General features: G+C 50.3%; 1 protein-coding gene across 1 annotated transcript in view; it reads left to right on the forward strand.

Annotated features, from left to right (window-relative positions):
* Nucleotides 1–20,446, forward strand: part of DOCK5 (dedicator of cytokinesis 5) — a gene marked incomplete at both ends in the record, with an annotated part of 68,874 nt that extends 48,428 nt beyond the window's left edge. Inside the window, 19 exons of the mRNA XM_082298251.1 lie at nt 114–199; nt 705–861; nt 1,350–1,390; nt 1,494–1,584; nt 2,301–2,420; nt 3,438–3,527; nt 4,294–4,398; nt 5,718–5,859; nt 8,232–8,313; nt 8,488–8,572; nt 8,965–9,051; nt 9,477–9,653; nt 11,933–12,016; nt 12,883–13,020; nt 13,946–14,112; nt 14,811–14,988; nt 17,190–17,325; nt 18,320–18,417; nt 20,345–20,446. Coding sequence (XP_082154377.1) covers nt 114–199; nt 705–861; nt 1,350–1,390; nt 1,494–1,584; nt 2,301–2,420; nt 3,438–3,527; nt 4,294–4,398; nt 5,718–5,859; nt 8,232–8,313; nt 8,488–8,572; nt 8,965–9,051; nt 9,477–9,653; nt 11,933–12,016; nt 12,883–13,020; nt 13,946–14,112; nt 14,811–14,988; nt 17,190–17,325; nt 18,320–18,417; nt 20,345–20,446 — 2,166 coding nt within the window. The remainder of the gene's footprint in view (nt 1–113; nt 200–704; nt 862–1,349; nt 1,391–1,493; nt 1,585–2,300; nt 2,421–3,437; nt 3,528–4,293; nt 4,399–5,717; nt 5,860–8,231; nt 8,314–8,487; nt 8,573–8,964; nt 9,052–9,476; nt 9,654–11,932; nt 12,017–12,882; nt 13,021–13,945; nt 14,113–14,810; nt 14,989–17,189; nt 17,326–18,319; nt 18,418–20,344) is intronic.
* Nucleotides 20,447–20,731: the final 285 nt, after the last annotated feature.

Here is a 20,731-nt window from a genome sequence, read left to right on the forward strand (position 1 = left end):
CCCAGCGTGTGCTGGTGGGGAGGGTCAGGAACAAACACCCCCAGGGGGTTCTGGTGCCAGCCCCTGCTCCTGAGGGCTGTTCTCTGTTTGATTGGGGGTTTTTGCCTTTCCAGTTTGAAAACGAGCTGATCACCAAGCTGGACCAGGAGGTGGAGGGGGGCCGAGGGGATGAGCAGTACAAGATCCTGCTGGAGAAACTGTGAGTTTTATAAAGCACCTGGAGGCTCTTTTATCTTTTTTTTTTTTTTATGCTTAATTGGGCTGCTTTTTTAATGCAAAGAGGCCCCAATTCATTAATTACTCCAGTGAGCAGGGAGCTGGTGCAGCTGCAGTGATCTCAGTGCTGTGCAGGTGTTCTGGGGCTGATTGCCCAAAAATGAGGGGTTTATTCTGCACTTTTAACTGCCCTAAACTGGAGATGGAATTCAGAATCAGCTGCCAAACTGGGGAGGGCGCTGCAGGTGGAAGAGCAGGCTCAAAGTTAAAGCAAAATCAGAACATTTTAGCAGCAAAACCTCAATTTTTTAGATCAACAAGTGCTGTCCTGCCCTGCCTGAGCTGGGTGTCTCAGGTGTGTGTGTCCAGCACGGAGTGTCCATCCAGGGAAGCACTGGAAATTTGGGGTAATTCACCCCGAAATCCCATTTACCACCACCCAGAGCCACAGCTGAGCCTTCCCCTCTGTCCCTTGGGTGTCCCTGCAGGCTCCTGGAGCACTGCAGGAAGCACAAGTACCTGGCAGCCTCGGGAGAGGTGTTTGCCCTGCTGGTCAGCAGCCTCCTGGAGAACCTGCTGGACTACAGGACCATCATGCACGACGAGAGCAAGGAGAACCGCATGAGCTGCACTGTCAACGTGCTGGTAGGGCCTTGGGACACCTCCCCTGGGCTTCTCTACGCCCCCTTGGAATTATTTTTCATCTGGGGGAGGATTTTAATCAGTTCCTCATGCCATTTTTGGTTAATGATGTGCCCAAATCAGGCTCTGGAGGTGTAAACACAGAAAGATGGCCAGTCCAAAATCAAGTCATTGGCTGATCCTGCTAATCTGGAACCCTGGAACACAGGCAGGAAAGATGCCTGGCTGGTGGTTGGGATCTCTGTTCCCCTGTAAAGAGCCTGTATGACTTCAGACAAGCCATTTCCCTGATCTGGCCCTTTTTTGGAGGTGCTGGTGCCCCCCTGGCATTAAGGGATGGTCTCAGGGGGTGGATCCACCTGAGCAGCCAAAATGACAGCAAATATCCCTGAAATGCCTAAAACTGCTGCTCAGGGTAATTGTCTGGAGAAGATTCTGCAAATCTGTGGTGCTTTACACTGCCAGTGCTTGACTTCTTCTGTTGTTGGCAGAATTTTTACAAGGAGAAGAAGCGAGAGGACATTTACATCAGGTAGGCTGTGTCCCTCCATGAGCCTGGCAAAAGCCTTTATTCCTGGGTGTTCCCTGGGATACAGGAGCCCTTCACACCAAGGAATTGCTTTTCCTTTGCTCAGGTACCTGTACAAACTCAGGGACCTGCACACAGACTGTGAGAACTTCACAGAGGCCGCCTACACCCTGCTCCTGCATGCAGAGCTGCTCCAGGTGTGCCAGGGTTTGGGATTTAAATGAACCACAAACAGCTCAGAATAACCAAATCACTTATTTTTCTATTTTTAATGTGACTTTGAATCATGTAGGTACCAGTGGTCATTAAGGGGCTTCACAATGTTGCAGTTTCTACAGCAAAATAATTACAACTATGAGCTATATATAATAATATAATGGTATATATGAAATGATATAATTATATATATAATTATAATATAATATTATATATATAATATATTATATAATATATATGTAATATAATATTATATATATTATAGATATATTATATTATAATATATTATTATTATATGTATTATATTATTATATATTATGTATTACATATAATATATATTATATATATTGTATATATATATAAATTATATATAAATGATATAATTATATTATATAATGATATTATGGTATATAAATAATGATGTACATGCAATATATAATAATGGTATATTATAAAATATATAAAATAGGTGATATAATTAAATAATAATGATAAAAAAGAATTATTAAAAAATAATTAGTAGCATCAATCTGTACATCCTCCTGCTGCTGCAGTGAGCTGGGAGGAAATGTCTCAGGTTTATATCCCTGCAAAACTTCCTTTGCATTGATGAGGGATTTGTTTTGAATCACCCACTGTAAGGATTTATCTGGAAACGTTCCATTTGTTTCACCTTTGCCTTTTTTCCCTGTCCCAGTGGTCAGAGGAGCCCTGTGTCCCTCACCTGCTGCAGAGGGACACCTACTACGTGTACTCCCAGCAGGAGCTCAAGGAGAAGCTCTACCAGGAGATCATCTCCTTCTTTGACAGGGGCAAAGTGAGTGTCTCACCCTGCTCCTACAGCAGACCTGCCTTGGGAAGTTCCCTTTGGTTTGTGTTTAGTATTTCCTTACTGGTGAACTCCTGGCTCAGTGGTTGTGGCTGGCTGAGGTTGGTTAAAAGGGTAAAAGCAGGTGTGGTTCCACACCAGGCCTGGCTTTTTGGCAGGGATCCCAGTGCTGGCCTGAGCAGGGCCTGTGTTAGTCTGGGGATATTTGATTCCTAATTCTGTGTTGGCCAAAGACTGTCTGGAAGATGAACCTGTTCAGGGGTCTGGGTAGGTGGGGAATCTGCAGGTGTTTTTCTTCCTTCCCCTGGCAGTGGCTCATGTTGGGTTTTGGGGATTGCAGGGAGAGTGGCTCCCCTGGCTGACGCTGACCCTGGGAGCTGCACCTTGGAGAGAGGGTTCTGCCAGGGTGAAATGGCTTTAAGCTGAGACAAGGGAAATTCAGATGGGATACGGGGAAGGGATTGCTCCCTGTGAGGGGCTGGGATGGAATTCCCACAGCAGCTGTGGCTGCCCCTGGATCCCTGGAAGTGCCCAGGGCCAGGCTGGAGCACCCTGGGATGGTGGGAGGTGTCCCTGGGCATGACAGGGCTGGCACTGGGCTTTAAGGTGCCTTCCCACCTGAATTCCATGATGAGACAAACCCAAGGAACCCCTGTCCAAGTGCTGCTGTAGGAGGAGACCACCTGGGCTTCTCTCTCTGCTGTTCAGACCTGTCCTTCCTCCTCGCAGTGCTCAGTTTGCCCTGGCAGGATCACAAGGGAGACCTGGCTTTGTAAATCACTTTCAGATCTCCAGATCACAAGATCTGTATGACTGCAATAATCCCTGCAAAAAAAATGCACAGCACAGAGTCTGAGAGAAACCTGGCAGAGCATGAAAGTAGTGCCTGAGTTAAAATCAGCTGCATTTTTGTTTACCTAGCTGTGCTAATGAAGGCTTTTAACTGAGTCTTTTATGTTGCTTGTGCTCTTCTTCCCCTCCTGCCTCTCCTCACCCTCCATGGAGATGTGGGAAAAAGCCATTCAGCTGAGCAAGGAGCTGGCTGACATGTATGAAAACAAGATCTTTGACTACGAGGGACTTGGGAATCTCCTGGTAAGGCTTTTTTTCTCCGTTTCCAGCAGGCTGCTGACTGCTTAAATTAATATTGTTCAGCAGGATAAGCCTAAAATAAATGTATGTTAAAGACAAACAAACCAACTTAACCCCATGGCTTTGTAAGCTTAGTAGTAGAATAAATATTTTCATAGTTTCTTTTGACCTTCTGATTAGCATGACAAAACCATGTGCAGATATTTAGAATTCTTGATTTTAACCAAATGAAGTTAACAACCAAGGTGCATTTTCAGGCTCCATGAATCTCATCACCTTGTTATTTCTGTGGTAAAACTGCTGGGCATGAACACAGGGCTATAGAATCCTCTTGGCTCTGAATTCTGTTTTTTAGTGGTTAAGGATGGAACCAGATGGTCTTTATGTTCTCTCATAGCAGAATCATCTGCCCAGTTTTATTTCTGCCAGTTCTCTGACATTTGTCACCATTTGTGTCTGCTCACTTTCAGAATATATTTATATTTCATTTGTTTTCCCACAGTGAAGGATTTCAAGTATCCTTCTGGAATCCTAAAACCCGTGGCATTGTTCTCATGTCTGCAGACCAGGAAATGAAGTTGGTTCTGGCCCAGACAAAGCAAATATTTAATCAAGTAAATGGATAAGGATGAGAGACTTCATCAAAACAGCAATTGTGGAATGTGTTCTGAGGGCAGAGCTCAGAGATCAGGAACTGTCCCTGGGAATGTGAGCTGGCAGTGTCCTGGACTATTCCACAGTGAAAGTCTGGTGTGTTTTTCTTTTCCAGAAAAAAAGAGCTACTTTTTATGAGAATATCATGAAGGCCATGAGACCTCAGCCCGAGTACTTTGCTGTTGGATACTATGGACAGGGTTTTCCCTCTTTCCTGCGGGTAAGGATCCTTCCACACCCAATTTCTGGAGTGCTGGAGACCCTAAAAGTCACAACTTTTGCAGAGCTTCCAAGAAAATTCGGTGCCAAACTCCTTCTCCTTTCAGTGGCACTGACAGATCCAAATCCCAGGAGTGTTTTGGAGCATTTCAATGTCCCCAAAGAGACAAGTCAGAGATGAAATTCTGTGTGTTACCAGCTTGAGTGGAGTCAGGGTGTTACAGAAGGGTTTTTGGATGACTGATGAGTTCTTCTGTGGATTTAAACAGAATTTACCTTTTGTATTTGTGCTCCCTCTGAAATGTGACTGTTGCTGTTAGGAAATGTTCAGCCTCTGAAGAATTTATCCTATTGCTTTCCAGCTTCAACCAACCAAATTTTCAGGCCAGGGATCATTTTAGTGATCAGGGGGAGTTTGTCCCACGCAGAAGAATTAAAGTGCAAAGGTGCTTCTTCTGTGAGCCAGCTGCTGAGCACTGCTGGACCTGTGTGGAGGACAGCAATGACTCAGCTCCAGGGTCAGCAAGGCTGAAAATATTCCTGTTATTTAAAATTCAGGGCCGTTTTACCTTTTCAGACTGGAGCTGTTTGAAGTTCTGGCCTTCAGGGGAAGCCAAGCTTAATAAAAGAGAGAAATGTTAAGTTAGAACTGTGAGGGGGGGATGGCATGGAAAGCTTTCAACTGCAGGTCATGTTTTGGAATCCATCCCTTCCAGAAACCACTGCCAGGTGGAGAAATAATTGGCCATGGTCTGGTGTTGGGTGCGTGGAGCAAAACAGCCAGGGCTGGACACTGATGGTCAGGAACGGGACTGAGGTGAAATTCCCATCTGTGCCCAGGGAGATCCCTCAGGGAACTCACACCAGGGGCTGGCAGGGAGCAGGCAGGTCCCTGTATTTAAGAATTTCTTGGCACATTTATTCTCTTACCAAAAATCCGCCCCTGGCTGAGAGTCCCTGTGCCGAACCCGTGAGTTTGTGCAGTGCAAGGAGGCGTGAGCAGCTCGGTGACACTGGCATGTGTTTGTGGGGACATCATGTCCCTGCTCATTGCAGGTGGCCTTTAAAAGCTCCTTTCCAACTCTCTTTGATGAATGTCTGTGGAGAAATGCCTTTTTTAGACAAATCTGAGGTTCCCTTGCCAGACCTGGCTCCCGGGAGTTGCTGCGCCCTCATTGCTGCCCGCATTCCTTCCCTCACCCCTTCTGTCTGTCCAGCTGGGATCAACCCTTCCCATAAACCAGCTCTGGGGGTGTCTGGAAAGCTCTGTCCCACTGCTTTTGTTGAGTTTTAATTCCCTTTTTCTTCTCCTGCCCACAGAATAAGATTTTCATCTACCGTGGCAAGGAGTACGAGCGGAGGGAGGATTTTAACCTGAAGCTGCTGACCCAGTTCCCCAGTGCTGAGAAGATGACCAGCACTGCCCCTCCAGCAGAGGAGATCAAGGCTTCCCCCAAACAGTGTATCTTTTGGGTTTAGGGCCTTTTGGCACATCCCAGAGCTGCCTCTTCCCCACAGTAACACAGCTGGTGAACAGCAGTAATGATAAGCGAGGGGATTATTGCTCCAGGCACTGGGCATGGAAATGGGGCTGTTCAGAGTTGCAAGGGTGGATTTAAAGGTAGTTTGAGGCTGTCAGAGTTAAACAAGTTGCTGTCAGGGTGAGGAACAGACTTCAGGGAGGATTTCCTGAGTTCTCACTCAGGTAATGCCGACTGCTCTGGCCATGGTGGGACCCAGTTGGGTGTTTCTGGGTGAAAGATGTGGAATACAGGCTGTGAAAGTGGGATAAAAAGTGATGGACACTCCTTTCTTCCTTGCAGGCAATTAGCATTTATGAAGTGCTGGGGTTTGTGTGCTTCTTCCCCTAAAAGTCTCATGGTAAAAAGTGCAAAGTCATTATTTCCCTGAAAGTCATTGGGCGCACAGCCCTTACTATTTTTTAATTCTTATTTTTCCCCTTGCTGCTGGGACTGCAGGCTGTGTCCCAAGCTCCCCACCAGGCTTGAGATCCTCTTAACTGTGAGTGTGACCCTGTGGAGGTGCTCCAGATTGCTGCCGGTGACTTCAGTGCGTGGCTCCTGGGGGATGCACACCAGGCAAACCAAGTTCCTGAGCTCCCAGCCTGTGTTCAGCAGGCCAGGCTGGAGAAGCTGAAGGTCCATTTGGCCCCTCAGACCCTGTGCACAAAGGCCCAGCTCTAGCAGTGATAGCAGATGCTTCCCTTGCAGTCGTCCTGCCAAGCACTGAACCCACATAGGAAATTAAAATCCATTCAAGACCAAACTTGGTATCAAAAACGCCTCTTCTGTTGCTGCTTTGTTTCAGCTGCTTCCTTTGCATCTGTTTGTGTTTGTTCTGATGTTTCTGGCTCGGGATGAACCCGAGCTGCAGAATTTGGATGCAGATCTGAACCGTCCCGAAGGTTTGGGGGTGTTGGGTTCCGGGTCTCTGGCACAGCCCCGGGATGAGGGGGAGCAGCTGCAGGGCTTGGATGTGGGACAGGTCCTGCCTGGACTCCCACAAACACCTCCTGAGGAGATGAGGAGTGCCCAGATCTCTGTTGTGTTAGGCAGGCCTTGCTCCTTCTGGGGTTGGTTTTACTTTCAGGCTCTTTTTAACCTCCTTTGTCTCATGCTCTTTTTTATTACTTCAGTTGGGATTTTTTGCTCTTTTATGACAAAATACCTCGTTGTTCTTTCGGTGGTAATGTGCTGGGGGTACCAGGTGAGCTGTGCTGAGCCTCAGGGGTTCCCTGCACCCCAAAGCAGCCCAGTCCCCAGCAGCTGAGCACTGGGAGCTGTGCAGGGGCCCAGCAGGGCACCCAGCCCAAGCTAATGAGCTCTCCTGAGACAAAGAATTCATCAGCTGGGGCTCAGAGCCTGATCTAAAGTGCCTCTGTGGGTTTGGGCTCAGCCTGGCTGGTGGCCACCTGGCTCCTCGCTGCAGGCAGGGGGACTTTGGCTCTCAAAACGCTCTTCAGAGCTGCCCTCAGTGAGTTCAAGGATGTATGGGGGCTGCCTTCACCCCCCACTAAAACACTGGCACTTCAGAGGGCAGGGGATTCACAGAAATCATCCGCTCACGGGGGTCAGGTTGGTTAAGCTTTGCTTTGCCAGCCGGGATTTGCTTCTGTAAAGCCTCACACAGTCCTTAAAGCAGAGCTTGGGAGGAACGTGATCAGCTGTGGTGCTTGGGGATAAAAGTACCAGGATTTTATAATGTCTGTCATTATTCACAGGTGCAAAAGCTGAGGCTGAAGCAGCTATTCCTGGATTAAAGCAATTCTTTTATTCAGTTGGCTTCATCAGTCTAAAAAGTGGGAGAGAAGGAGGGGCAGCCTCTGGTAAATAACTGGGGCGAGAGAGAAGAGCCAGATGCATCCACAGAACCTCCTGCAGAACCTTGTTTCCCTTTTTCCTGTCTCCCAAAGTAGAAATCAGTGGTGCCCAGGATTCCCAAGCATTTTCACCAGGGAATTTCAGCACTTGGGAGTGTCCAAGGCCAGCCTGGGATAGTGGAAGTGTCCCTGTCCATGGTGGGCAGTGGAACTGCATGAATTTTGAGGTCTTTTCCAACCCAAACCGTTCTGGGATTCTGTGATGATTATTTATAAAGTCCTTTTCTTTTTGGGTTTTTAATTCACAAGGAGCCTACAAACTGCAAGATGCAACATAATGCCTGTGATTGGTGATGACTTAGTCAGGTTTGAAGAAAAATACTTAACGAGAGCACAGGGAATTGTGGAGAAGTCTGACAGGAAGGGTTTTTCTCTCCCTTTCCTGTTTTCCCAGAAGGGTTCCTGGTTTTTCGTCCTTAACCAGAGCTGCTCAGATGTGCAGTGCTTCATTGTGAAGCCTGTGATGAACCTGCCACTGAATTACAAAGATAAACCTGTTCCTGAACAGATCTTAAAGTAATTTATTTTCCTTTTCCCTCAACATTTTCTTTGTGTTTTCCCCACTAACTTGGGCCTTTGTGTCCTGTGTAAATTGTGTGAAGTCCTCCCCACAGGCTGTGAGGAAACTGTTGAACATTTGAGTGAGGGTGGGAGCTGAGGAAAATCACCTTTTACTCTGCTTCTCCCCAGCTACTACAGAGCCAACGAGGTGCAGCAATTCACCCACTCCAGGCCTGTCAGGAAAGGAGAGAAAGATCCAGACAATGAGTTTGCTGTGAGTCCTTTGCCTTTTGTTTGTTTTGGTGGTGGCATTTTGACCAAACTGTCACCTTTTCCCTCTCACTGTGGCCATGGAGGTTGGGAATTAAAATGTAGGAGACACAAAAGGCATTGCAGTCTCCGTGTGAAGCTGGGAATGATGTCAAGGGGCTCCATAGCTGGAGTTCTAACATTTAAATCCATCAGAATCCATAAATGTGGTGCTGTGTGAGCCCAGCTTCCTCCAGAGCCCAGCAAGGGGCTCCATCCCAGTCAGGGAAGGTGGAAATGGCTGTGGAATTCCTGCCAGCTTGTTCTGGAAGCCTCATCCCACACAGGAGAGCATTGAACTTCAAGACCAATATTTTCCTTGTATCTCAGGTGTCTTTTTTTTCCTTCTCTGAGCAGAACATGTGGATAGAAAGGACAACCTACACAACAGCTTATTCATTTCCAGGCATCCTCAAGTGGTTCGAGGTCAAACAGGTCACAACGGTGAGTTCTCCACGGGGGCTGGATCTCCAATCCCTCATGGAATAGAGCCTTGGAACACTTGGGAATGTTAATCCTTCTGCTGTTGGATGTGGCACGGATAAAAGCAAATTATTTCGTTTCTTACTCAGTGGAGAGGAATAAATCACAGAACCGTGGAATCCCGGGATGGTTTGGGTTGGGAGGGACCTTAAAATCATCCAGTGCCAGCCCTGCCATGCCCAGGGACATCTCCCACTGTCCCAGGCTGCTCCAACCTGGCCTTGGGCACTGCCAGGGATCCAGGGGCAGCCCCAGCTGCTCTGGGAATTCCATCCCAGCCCCTCCCCACCCTCACAGGGGAGAATTTCTCCCTAAAAATTGAACGAAGGTTTGAAAGGTTTATTCTGTGACTAATGAAGGTTCATTCTGTTTCTCCTCTCCCTCAGGAGGAGATCAGCCCCCTGGAGAATGCCATAGAGACCATGGAGCTCACCAACGAGAAGATCACCAACATTGTCCAGCAGCACATCTGGGACCGGAGCCTGCCCGTGCACCCCCTGTCCATGCTGCTCAACGGCATCGTGGACCCCGCGGTCATGGGGGGCTACACCAACTATGAGAAGGTGTCTGTCACATCCAGGGAGCCCCTCTGCAGGGCTGGGAGAGCTGGGGGTGCTCACCTGGAGAAGGGAAATTCCAGGGAGAGCTCCGAGCCCCTGGCAGGGCCTAAAGGGGCTCCAGGAGAGCTGGAGAGGGACTGGGGACAAGGGATGGAGGGACAGGACACAGGGAATGGCTTCCCACTGCCAGAGGGCAGGGATGGATGGGATCTTGGGAAGGAATTCCTGGCTGGGAGGGGCTGGGCTGGAATTCCCAGAGCAGCTGTGGCTGCCCCTGGATCCCTGGAAGTGCCCAAGGCCAGGCTGGAGAGGTCTTGGAGCAGCCTGGTCCTTAAAGTCCCTTCCAGCCCAAAGCATTCCAGGACTCTGATCTGGAGCTCGGTTTCCTGAGCTCTGCAGTGTGGAAGGCCCAGGCTGGGCCCTGGGAGGTTCCAGACACGGCACTTTCGGGGTCTGTGTGTGCAGAGCTCAGACAGGAGGAGAAAAGAGCAAAGAACAGGGATTTGTCCTGGCTGCAAGGTGGAAGTGCTCAGGTTCTGTGCTCTGCAGGGCCAGGGGGAGGAAGGATCCAGCTCTTCTGGGCCCCTTTCCAGTGGGATAAGAACCTGCTCCTGCCCTGTGGGGCACAGAGGTGCTTGGGCAGCCCAGGGAACAAAGGAAAGCCAAAACCGGACATTTCTCCCATGTATTGATAGGGAATGATAAGGCAAAGACAACAACATCTCTGTCTTTGGAATCTTGGACAGAGCAGAGAATTCAGGGAGAAAGCAGCATTTCCTGTGCAGGTTTACTCAGCTGACTTCACTTGAGCAGTGTGGGTTGTTCTTTTCTGTGCTGTTTGACTGAAGCTGTTGGTTCCCTCCACCTCATGATGAGGTTCCCAGCACAAAAGGCGCTGCTGGTTTCCCCAGACAGGGTGGGATGTGGTAAAACACATTTAATTCTCCTCAGCTGTGTCCCCATCCATGAAATGAGGTGCACAAGTTAATTGGGAGAGGGGCTGATTGATCTGGGCTCTAACTCTGCTGATTCCAGAGGAGTTTGGAAGCTTTGCCAGGGCTGAATTTGGCCCTGAATCCTCCCATTTTATGAATTAAGGTTGACATCAAGTTTAGAATTACGAAAGTGGGAAAGCAGTTAAAACTAGAAAACACAGAGTCTCTGCAGCCACATCTGGAAATACTCATTGCTGGTTCATATTTTCCTATTTCAGCTGCAGATCAGAGCAGAACATTTGGCTTTTGTGGGCAGCTAAAATCGGAGTTTTAATTGTTTCATCGTAGCCAAAAGCCGAAGTTGGGGTTTTTAACATCTTTCCTCTTGCAATAATTAAGCACTTTCAAGGAAAATCCTCTGGGACCAACCCAGCAGCCCTTTCCCAGGCTCACCTCCATCCCTTCAGGATCAAACCCCCAGCCCTATAAACCTTGTACTCCAGTTTTACAGAAGTAAAAAAAAATAAATTCAGAGGCTGAAATAGTTCAGAGACGCAATGAAAAACTTATTAGGGGGTTTATCTAGGAAAAAAAAGAGAAGTTAAATTATTCTGACCAGGAATTGGGATCCATTTCAATGGGATACAGCATGGGAATTGGCACAGTTTTCAGTTCAGAAAAGTGGATTTGTGTTTGTTCAACTTCAAACCAAGACCAGATCCTGCTGATTTGAGGTAAACCCGGGAGAAGTGGAGACTGAAGGTGCTTTGTTGGAGGAAGCCGGGAGCCCAAATCCCAGCGTGGTCTCTATTTCTGCTGAACCTTTGTAACCAGCCCCAGTTGGAAATGGGGGATTTAAGGGCTGAAATCAAGGGAATTGCAGTAGGAGCTGCCCTGCTCTCCCTGGGGCAGCTGAGGTGGTTTGGGTGGGCGGTGGGGCACTGACTGCTGCAAGACAAAGGGGCTTTTTGAAGTCAGAACTTGAGGTTTTGGGTCTGCCACTCACGTTTAAGTGAGAAGTAGAAGTGATGGAACCTCAGTTACTCAGGTCAGTACTGGTTTGAGAGAAGGGGATCGGGACTGAGCAAAATTTTTCTGATGCAGTAACTGTTTCTCCGTGTGCTTCACTGGAAAAAATTGTAATTTTTTTAACATAAAAAAAGAGGGGTTTGTTCCCTTTTCCCAACAAATAACTCTGGTTCTTTGTTCCTCAGCTGGGTGCCAGCAAAATTTGGCTTTAATACGAGGAATAATGGCAGCAAATTGCTTTTGAAGGATCTCCCCCTCAGAGCTGCCTGAGGGAGCAGTGTCTGTGTCACCTGTGTCACCTCCTCTCTTTGCTTCCAGGCCTTCTTCACAGAGAAATATCTCCAGGAACATCCTGAAGATCAAGACAAAATCGAGTTGCTCAAGCAACAAATCGCTATTCAGGTATGGAATTGGGGGAAAGCTGGAAGCACTGGGGAGGGCAGATGTTTCCTCAGCATTGCTGGGGTGTTAACACAGATCAGTGTCACAAGAACAACCTGGATTTATGGACAGTTCGTTTTTATTTTAAGAAAACTTCTGTGTGCTAAAATTGTGGCCTAAGATACTCCATGTGCTCTGAAATATTTGCCAATGCGGGATGGCTTTTCCCTCATGAATATTAAAATATCTGTTACCTCTTCTTGAAACCATCAGAGCTACTGGTTTGTCAGCCCTGACCATTAGGATTGGTCTGTTTGGACCCAAATGGCGCTGAAAAATTGCGCTGTTTTCTTGGGATGCAAATTCCATCCCTGCAGAGCAGTTTGTGCTCGTTGCCACAGCCAGCAGAGCCTGGTTAAAGCCTCCTCACAGGCACACAGCTCTGAGAAGGGATCTATTCCAGGATTTAACATGCATTTTCCAAAGCAGCGGAGGAGATGGAATCATGGAGTTGTGGAATGGTTTGGGTGGGAAGGGGCCTTACAGCCCATCCAGTGCCAGCCCTGCCGTGGGCAGGGACACCTTCCCCATCCCAGGGTGCTCCAAGCCCCGTCCAGCCTGGCCCTGGAACTGTGCTGTAAATGGGGAAAATGTTGATGTTTGTTCCAGACCTGGAGCTCCAGCACTGAAGTTCCCTCACTATCCCCAGCTCCAAGTCAGCAGCTGAGCTCCCTTCCTGTGTCACTGTTTATTTTCCTCTCTGCAAACCCAAAACACGTTGATTGAAATCCTTTCATTCTATCTGAGCTGTTTAACTCGCACTCTGGGGAGCAGCAGGGCTGGTCTGTGCTCCTGCAGCTCATTCTGCTCCTCCCTCCCTCCCTCAGATGCCTCTCCTGGCAGAGGGGATCCGGATCCACGGCGAGAAGCTGACGGAGCAGCTGAAGCCCCTTCACGAGAGGCTCACAGCCTGCTTCAGGGAGCTCAGGAGGAAGGTGGAGAAGCAGTACGGGGTCATCACTTTGGTGAGGGAACCTGGTTTTTCCATGTTTTGCCCCAAAGGAAGCCAACTCCCCCTTTTCTACCCTTGGGTGGGTGTGAGGTGGTTTCACAGAATCCCAGAATCAGCAAGGTTGGGAAAGACCTTTGAGACCACTGAGTCCAAGCTGTGACCTAAAACCTCCTTGTCCCCAGCCCAGAGCTCTGAGTGCCACCTCCAGCCCTTGCTTGGTCACCTCCAGGGATGGGCACTCCAAACCTCCCTGGGCAATTCCAAGGCCTGGCCACCCTTTCCATGGGGAAATTCCCGCTGCTGTCCACCCTGAGCCTCCCCTGGCCCAGCCTGAGGTCGTTCCCTCTCCTCCTGTCCCTGTTCCCTGCCAGCAGAGCCCAACCCCCCCGGCTGCCCCCTCCTGTCAGGGACTTGTGCAGAGCCACAAGGTCCCCCCTGATCCCCCTTTGCTCCAGCCTGAGCCCCTTCCCAGCTCCCTCAGGAGTTCTCCAGCCCCTCCCCAGCTTTGTTCCCTTCCCTGGATCCACTCCAGCCCCTCCATGTCCCTCCTAAAGGGGCCCAGAACTGGACACAGCACTCGAGGTGTGACTTCCCCAGTGCCCAGTACAGGGGACAATCCCTGCCCTGGTCCTGCTGGCCACTCCATTCCTGATCCAGCCCAGGTGCCACTGGCCTTTTTGGCCACATGGGCACACCTGGGCTCATGTCCAGCTGCTGTCCATCAGTCCCTCCAGGTCCCTTTGTGTCCAGCCCCTCTGTCCCCAGCCTGGGGGTTGTGACCAAAGTGCAGGACCCTGGCTCCTGTTAAAGCTGCTATCCCTGGATCCAGCCCCTGGATCCAGCCTGCCCAGGTCCCCCTGCAGAGCTGCCCTGCCCCAGCCTTGCTGTCAGCTGCGGATCTGCTGGTGGTGGAGGTTTCTCACGGTGTTTTCCTGCAGCCCCCGGCGCTGACCGAGAGGAAGCCGAGCAGGTCGGGCTCGGTGGTGCTGCCCTACATCATGTCCTCCACCCTCAGGAGGCTCTCGGTCACCTCCGTGGCCTCGTCCGTGGCCTCCACCTCATCCACCTCGTCCGACAGCGCTTCCTCCAGGCCGGGCTCGGACGGGTCAGTGATTGACAGTGATTGACAGCGGGGGGGATGGGCCTTAGCATCAGTTACTCTGAAAATCAAGATTGATTCCATGGAAATACTGTTAAAAATGTTGATGGAGGTGGGTGTTGTTAGTCCGTTTTACAGACAGGAGTTTGGAGCACAAACAGTGGGAACTGAACCCCCCCACGGCTGCCCCAGTAATCCCCAGTGCATCCCAGGTGCCCACTGCCTCTGTTTCCCAGGAAAACAGGGCTGTGAGGCACCACAAGGTTCATTTTGGTGAGCCAAGAGGTGAATAAGGCACACAGCACTTGCTGCACCCTGTCTGCAGCTGCATCCATGGCATGGGAAGGAGCTGCCATGCCTGGGGACATTCCCTGCTGCCGCTTGTCTGTACACTGAATTTACAGCTGGGATAACCAGAGTTTGGGTGATTTGTTCAAGGTCAGTGAGACTCATGGCTGAGCATGAATTGCAGCTCTGGCTCCCTCTGCAAGCAGATCACACTTTACCTTGGACAAAAAACATGCAATACTTGGAATTCCAGAGGTAACAGCACAAATTCCACTGGAAAATTCATGGTCCTACCTCACTTTTTCACAATAAATAATCCCTTACACAAACTGAGAGATCACAGCTTTTTACCAAACAGCCCTTTCCAGGTCTGATGGACTCGTGTTTCATGTTTTTCTCACTCTTTCTGGCCACAGATCCACCCTGGAGCCTCTCTTGGAGCGGAGAATATCCACATCTTCCAGAGCTGAGGAGCTGCCCGTGAAAGATGAGGGTGACAACAGGATTAGCAAACTCAAGAGGAAGGAGTGGAGCATTAGCAAGTCTCAGGTTATTGTGGAGAAGGAGCCAGAGACAGAACTGACATCCAAAATGGTAAAAAAGTCACCATAACAATGACAGCAATAATAAAACCCTCAGCAGGAGCGGGGAGTGTTTCCACTGCTCTCAGCCATGCTGCTCAGGGGAGCTTCATTAAACTGTGGGAGGGGTTCAAATACCAAGAAGCCTCGGTCATCTGAGTAATTCTCTTTGTTTAATTTGGAAAATGCGTGTCACAGGCCCAAGTGCAGCTTGGCTGGAGGTCCAGGCTGGGAGCAGGAGGCCCTGGTGGCTCAGGGAGGTGCTGAAGGGAGCAGAGCCCTGCGGTGCTCTCAGCGCCATGGCAAAGCCTGGCTTTTGTTGGAGCCAGGAGCCCTGCTCAGCCAGGCAGGGATCCAGCTGCCTGGCCAGATGGGCAGCTGCTGTCAGGCAGCACAAACCAAGTGTCCTGTGAGGTGCAGAGCACTTGGGTGGATCAGGGAGTTGGGTAAAGATGCTCTGGTGGTTCAGTCACCAGTTCTGGCAACGTGGATCTGCCAGGCCGTGCTGTGCTCCAGAGCCCTGTGAGGGCAGGGTGGCCGTTCCTTGAGGAATAAACCAGAATCTGCACCCCCAGAGGAGGCTGGGATGAGGAATAGGCTGGAGGCTCTTGGGCTCTAAGGCTCACAGTGGGGTTCAGAGTGGTCACCCAAAGCACAGGGATGAGTTTCAGCCCACAGGCAGAGCTGCATGACCTTGGGGTACTGTCCTGATGGGTGTAAAACTCTGTCACACCCTGGGATAGTGTCCTGAGGGGTGTAAAACTGTGTCATGCCTTGGGATACTGTCCTGAGGGGTGTAAAACTGTCACACCCCAGGATACTGTCCTGGTGGATGTCAGAACTGTGTCTCACCCCGGGATACTGTCCTGAGGGGTGGAAAACTGTGTCACGCCTTGGGATACTGTCCTGATGGGTGTAAAACTGTGTCTCACCCCAGGATACTGTCCTGATGGGTGTAAAGCTCTGTTACACCCTCAGGCTGAGAGAATTGGGCACCTGGATATTTCAGTGCCCCTAATCTCACTTATTTTGGCTGCTAATCTGATTTAGCACAGGCTCATTTTTCTCAATAACGAGAAAACGTGAATTCCTGTATTTCCCTTTCCTCTCCCAAGTTCTCAGCTGGATCTGGCACGGATGGGTTATGCTGATCCGTTTTCAGGAATTCTCATCAGGTCTGAGGGATGCTGCCAGCTCTTGGAGGCTGCAGGGCATTTCTAAGAAGGGGATCTGTGGCTCCAGGGTGCTGTCATTGGTCCTGACAGGATTTCCAGCCCAGGAAACCCGGGGTTGTGGATGCTGGTGCTGCAGGAGGCCTGGCCCTCTGCCTCTGGAATCGCTGTTGGATGAAATCCCCAGTATCTGGGAAGGGAAGGAGCAGTCCAGGGTTCCAGTCCTGCTCCAGGACACTGCATAGCCCAGGAAAAGCTGCTCTCCTCCATGGCTCCACAGTGAGCACAGGAGCTGGACAGAGGAATTTTCTGGAGCTCTGGACTGAGCTGTGTGGGAGCTGGAAAGCCAGAGGGAAGCAAAGACTTTCTGTCTGGGCTTTTTGTGTTTTATATCCACCAGTGTGTGGTCCCCTCCGTGCAGGGAGAAATCCTGAGCTGCTCAGGGATGGAGAATTGACCTCTGAAAAATAGAGTTTGTGTGTTTAAGTGACAGCCTGCTCTGGAAAGCAATAAACTAATATTGAAAAGGACCCCGATATTCCTGCACTGGACTTTTGGGGCCACCCTGAGGTGGCCTCGAGAGAAGAGCACAGGGCATGTGACACTGGAAGGAGCTGGATGCAAATTCCCACGTGCAAAGGATTTGCTGTGTAAAGCCTAAACCAGCCTCATTCCACAGCCCTCGGGAGCTGGAGGATACCAGCAGCCCTGACCTGCACCCAGGATTTCATTGGTTTTTAGTTCTCGGAAAGACTTCACCCTCACTCCCCTCCAGAATTTATTCACAGAACTGCAGCAGCTTTTCAGCCTGACACCTTCCCTTCCTAATTAACACCCTGAGGCCATTAAAAGCAGTTCAGTGGTGCCCAGGGAGTGCCAGGGGAAGCTGGGCTGTGTCCGGGGCTGTCTTTTGACACGGCCAAGCCAGGGCAGGGCTTTCGCTCCTGTTCCCCTTCCTCGCTCCCGGTTCCTGCGGTGCTGGGCCAGCTCGGCTTCGCTGTGGGTGACCACTGAAGGGTTTGGCCATCTCTGCTCCCTCCAGGGCCCGGCAGGGAAGGCACAGAGGCCCAAGAGTCTGCAGCTGGGAGACAACAGGCTGACCTTGCTGCAGGGCTCCTCGCTGCAGCAACCCACCCGCAGCCCTCCGCCCATCACCCCCAAAACCCCCCGGACCCAGAGTAAGTCCTGCTGCTGGAAGAGGGTGGGAATGACTCTGTTTGCTGAGGGAACCACGCTGGGGAGGGACGGAGGGAGGGAGGAGCTGCTCTGAGTTAGATCCCAGAGTGACCCAACCCAGGGCTGCTGGTGTCTGCAGACATTTTTGTCAGATAACAGAACCCTTTTTTTTCCCCTTCCCCCCTTTTTTTTCCCCTTCCCCCCTTTTTTTCTCCCTTCCCCCCTTTTTTTCTCCCTTCCCCCCTTTTTTTCTCCCTTCCCCCCTTTTTTCCCCCTTCCCCCCTTTTTTTCCCCCTTCCCCCCTTTTTTTCCCCCTTCCCCCCTTTTTTTCCCCCTTCCCCCCTTTTTTTCCCCCTTCCCCCCTTTTTTTCCCCCTTCCCCCCTTTTTTTCCCCCTTCCCCCCTTTTTTTCCCCCTTCCCCCCTTTTTTTCCCCCTTCCCCCCTTTTTTTCCCCCTTCCCCCCTTTTTTTCCCCCTTCCCCCCTTTTTTTCCCCCTTCCCCCCTTTTTTTCCCCCTTCCCCCCTTTTTTTCCCCCTTCCCCCCTTTTTTTCCCCCTTCCCCCCTTTTTTTCCCCCTTCCCCCCTTTTTTTCCCCCTTCCCCCCTTTTTTTCCCCCTTCCCCCCTTTTTTTCCCCCTTCCCCCCTTTTTTTCCCCCTTCCCCCCTTTTTTCCCCCTTCCCCCCTTTTTTTCCCCCTTCCCCCCTTTTTTTCCCCCTTCCCCCCTTTTTTTCCCCCTTCCCCCCTTTTTTCCCCCTTCCCCCTTTTTTTCCCCCCTCCCTCTTTTTTCCCCCCTCCCTCTTTTTTTCTCCCTTCCCCCTTTATTTCCCCCCTCCCCCTTTATTTCCCCCCCTCCCCCTTTATTTCCCCCCACCCCCTTTATTTCCCCCCACCCCTTATCCCCCCCCTTTTTCCCCTTTGCCCCATTTCATCTTATTTTCTTTCTTCTTTTTTCCTCACTTTTCCACATTTCTTCTCTCCTTGTTGTTGTTGCTTCCAGGCTTCCCCTCCTTGCAGGCTGACGGACTGGCCACACCACCCCCCCCTCCACCCAAAAGCAAACCCTACGAGAGCAGCACCCCCAGGAGCTCAGCGGAGGTGAGGAGCTGGGAGCTGATGGGTTCCTGGGCAGCAGCTTCCCAGGCACCACTGGAGTTTTCCAAGCTGTTCTTGGGGTGCTGCTGCTTGAAACTTTTCTCATCCTTTTGCTGCTTCGCTCCCTGAAACCACAAAAGAAGGAAAAAAGGGGGGGTTTTTGCCTCAGGAGAAGGTAGTGGAGTGCAGTGCCTGGATTGTTGTTTTTTCCAAGTGGGAGTTGTGTTGGCCTTGGTCAGGAAAATGGTGTGTGGGGTGGGAAGAGAGGTGGAAAATAAACCAGCAGCAAAAGTTTCAAAAACACGACGAGCCAAAAGTAGAGCAATCATTTGGGCTGAACAAGAAGTGGGGGGGGGGGGGAAATTCACCATTTTCAGAGGTGATCAGCATCTCCTTCTAAGCCCCAGCTCAGAAGAATCTGATTTTTCAGCCATTGGTGACTTTGAAAAGGCTGTATTTAAATCCTGGCCTTTGTCTCAATTCCATGAAGTGATTTCCTTGTAGGAATTTCGAGTTTTCCCTGTTTCAGTGCTGCATCACTGATGTTTCTCATACACTTCGGTGTCTCCAGGCTGTCTGGAATCCCTGACACGCAAATATTGTGCCAGAATCATTTCACCTGCCCCTGACATGAAGGGGTTGGTGATGCCAGACTAATTCCTTAGCAGTGGGAAGCAAAGAAAGGATCCTTCTGTGACTGGGAGGGATGGTGCCTCCCCAAAACCTGTTAGGAATCCCCTTCTGCAACTGAAAGGGATGGGTGTCCTCCCCAGCCCAGCCTCCAGAGAGGATTTGGGGAGTGCCTGAGTGAGATAAACTGGGATTTGTCCGAAAGGAATTTGAAGAGTGAGCACACTTAACCACGTTAGCAGCACAGAGAGACAAGGAAACAGCTCATCCCTTAATTCTGTGATGTGATGCTGGAGTAAAGCCTTGAATTATGGGATAAGGAGGAAGTTTTTCTCCTTTGCCCTTCATTTGGCTGGGATTGACGGTGTGGCTGCTGTGGTGCTGTGCCCAGCAGAGAGATCCCAGCTCCAGGGGTGCTGTGGGAGTCACTGGATCAAGAGGATTAATGAAAGAACCTCCTTCCCCAGAGTCCTGTAAGGAAACTAATTACTGCCATGTCCTGGCCTGCAGCATCCCCTTGGCTGGCAGCCAGAGGGAAAGGGTTCACAGGGCTGTGAAGGGAGATTGGGAAGGATTTTCTGAAGGGTTTTGTTACTTGCACTTGTAAAGTTGGGTCTGTCTTCCTTTGGTTAAAACAGTCCTGAAATGTTGAGTTTTGGCTGAGAAGGGGGTCCTGAAATGTTGAGTTTTGGCTGGGGGAGTGGTGAACCACACAAGCTCCTGGCTCTCCTGGCCTTTCCCATCTCATTTATTTGCAGGATGCCCCTTCAAACAGGCAGAGACAACTTGAAAAACCCCATTAGTGCAGTTTTCTGCAAGAACAAGAAGCACCCTCCAAGCCCCTCTGCAGGCAGGCAGGATGTGCCTGGTTGAACTGGAACTGCCCTTGCTCCCATCGTAGGGTGTTGAGTTTTACCAGTCTGATTCTGAAGCATTTTACAGCCTCTTTGTGCATCATCCAGCCAGCAAGAGCAAAAAAACCTGAATTTTGAAACCTGGGAGGAAATGGGCTTGTTGCCATTTTACTGATCACCAAAAAGTGGAATCAATGCTAAAGTTGGGCTGCAGGCAGAAGCAATTAAAGTCTATCCAAAGCTTATTTTAGCAACTAAAACATTTCAGCTTCTGTTATCTCCTGGGGATCTGTCCTTGTTTGCCCCATCACATGGAGCTGAGGCTGGATTTGAAGATTCGCTCCTCAAAGAACCATCAGGACCTTTTGGATTTCTCATTTGGTGAAGCAGAACGCCTTCTGCTTGCCAGCAATGGTTTATTTTTCTGTGTGTTTCCATCTCCTCAGGTTGCTCCACCGCTGCCCAGCAGACGCGAGGCCAAACCTCCCCCTCCACCCCCAAAAACCAGGAAATCCAGCGTGGTGTCCTCGGAGCAGGGGCTGCAGTGAGGATTTGGGGTCCCAGCAACGCCCAGCGTGCAGTGGCTGCTTTATTTCCACGGACCCTGCAGCCCGGTGATCTCCCCTGCCATCCCAGCGCTTCCCATGGAGCTGTCTTGGGAAATGCCACAGAGGAACTTGGCTGGGGCTGCATTCCCTCCCCTCTGCCTGTGCAGTACTGACACACTAATCCAGACATCTCCCTGCTGGAATTCTTCTCTGTCCTGCTCTTGTCTGTCCCGAGTCGCTTCCCTGCTGCAATCCCAGCAGCTCCTTCCCAGTGTAACTGGGAAT

This window comes from Coloeus monedula (genome assembly GCF_965178545.1).
Source record: "Coloeus monedula genome assembly, chromosome: 28".
NCBI lineage: Eukaryota > Metazoa > Chordata > Aves > Passeriformes > Corvidae > Coloeus > Coloeus monedula.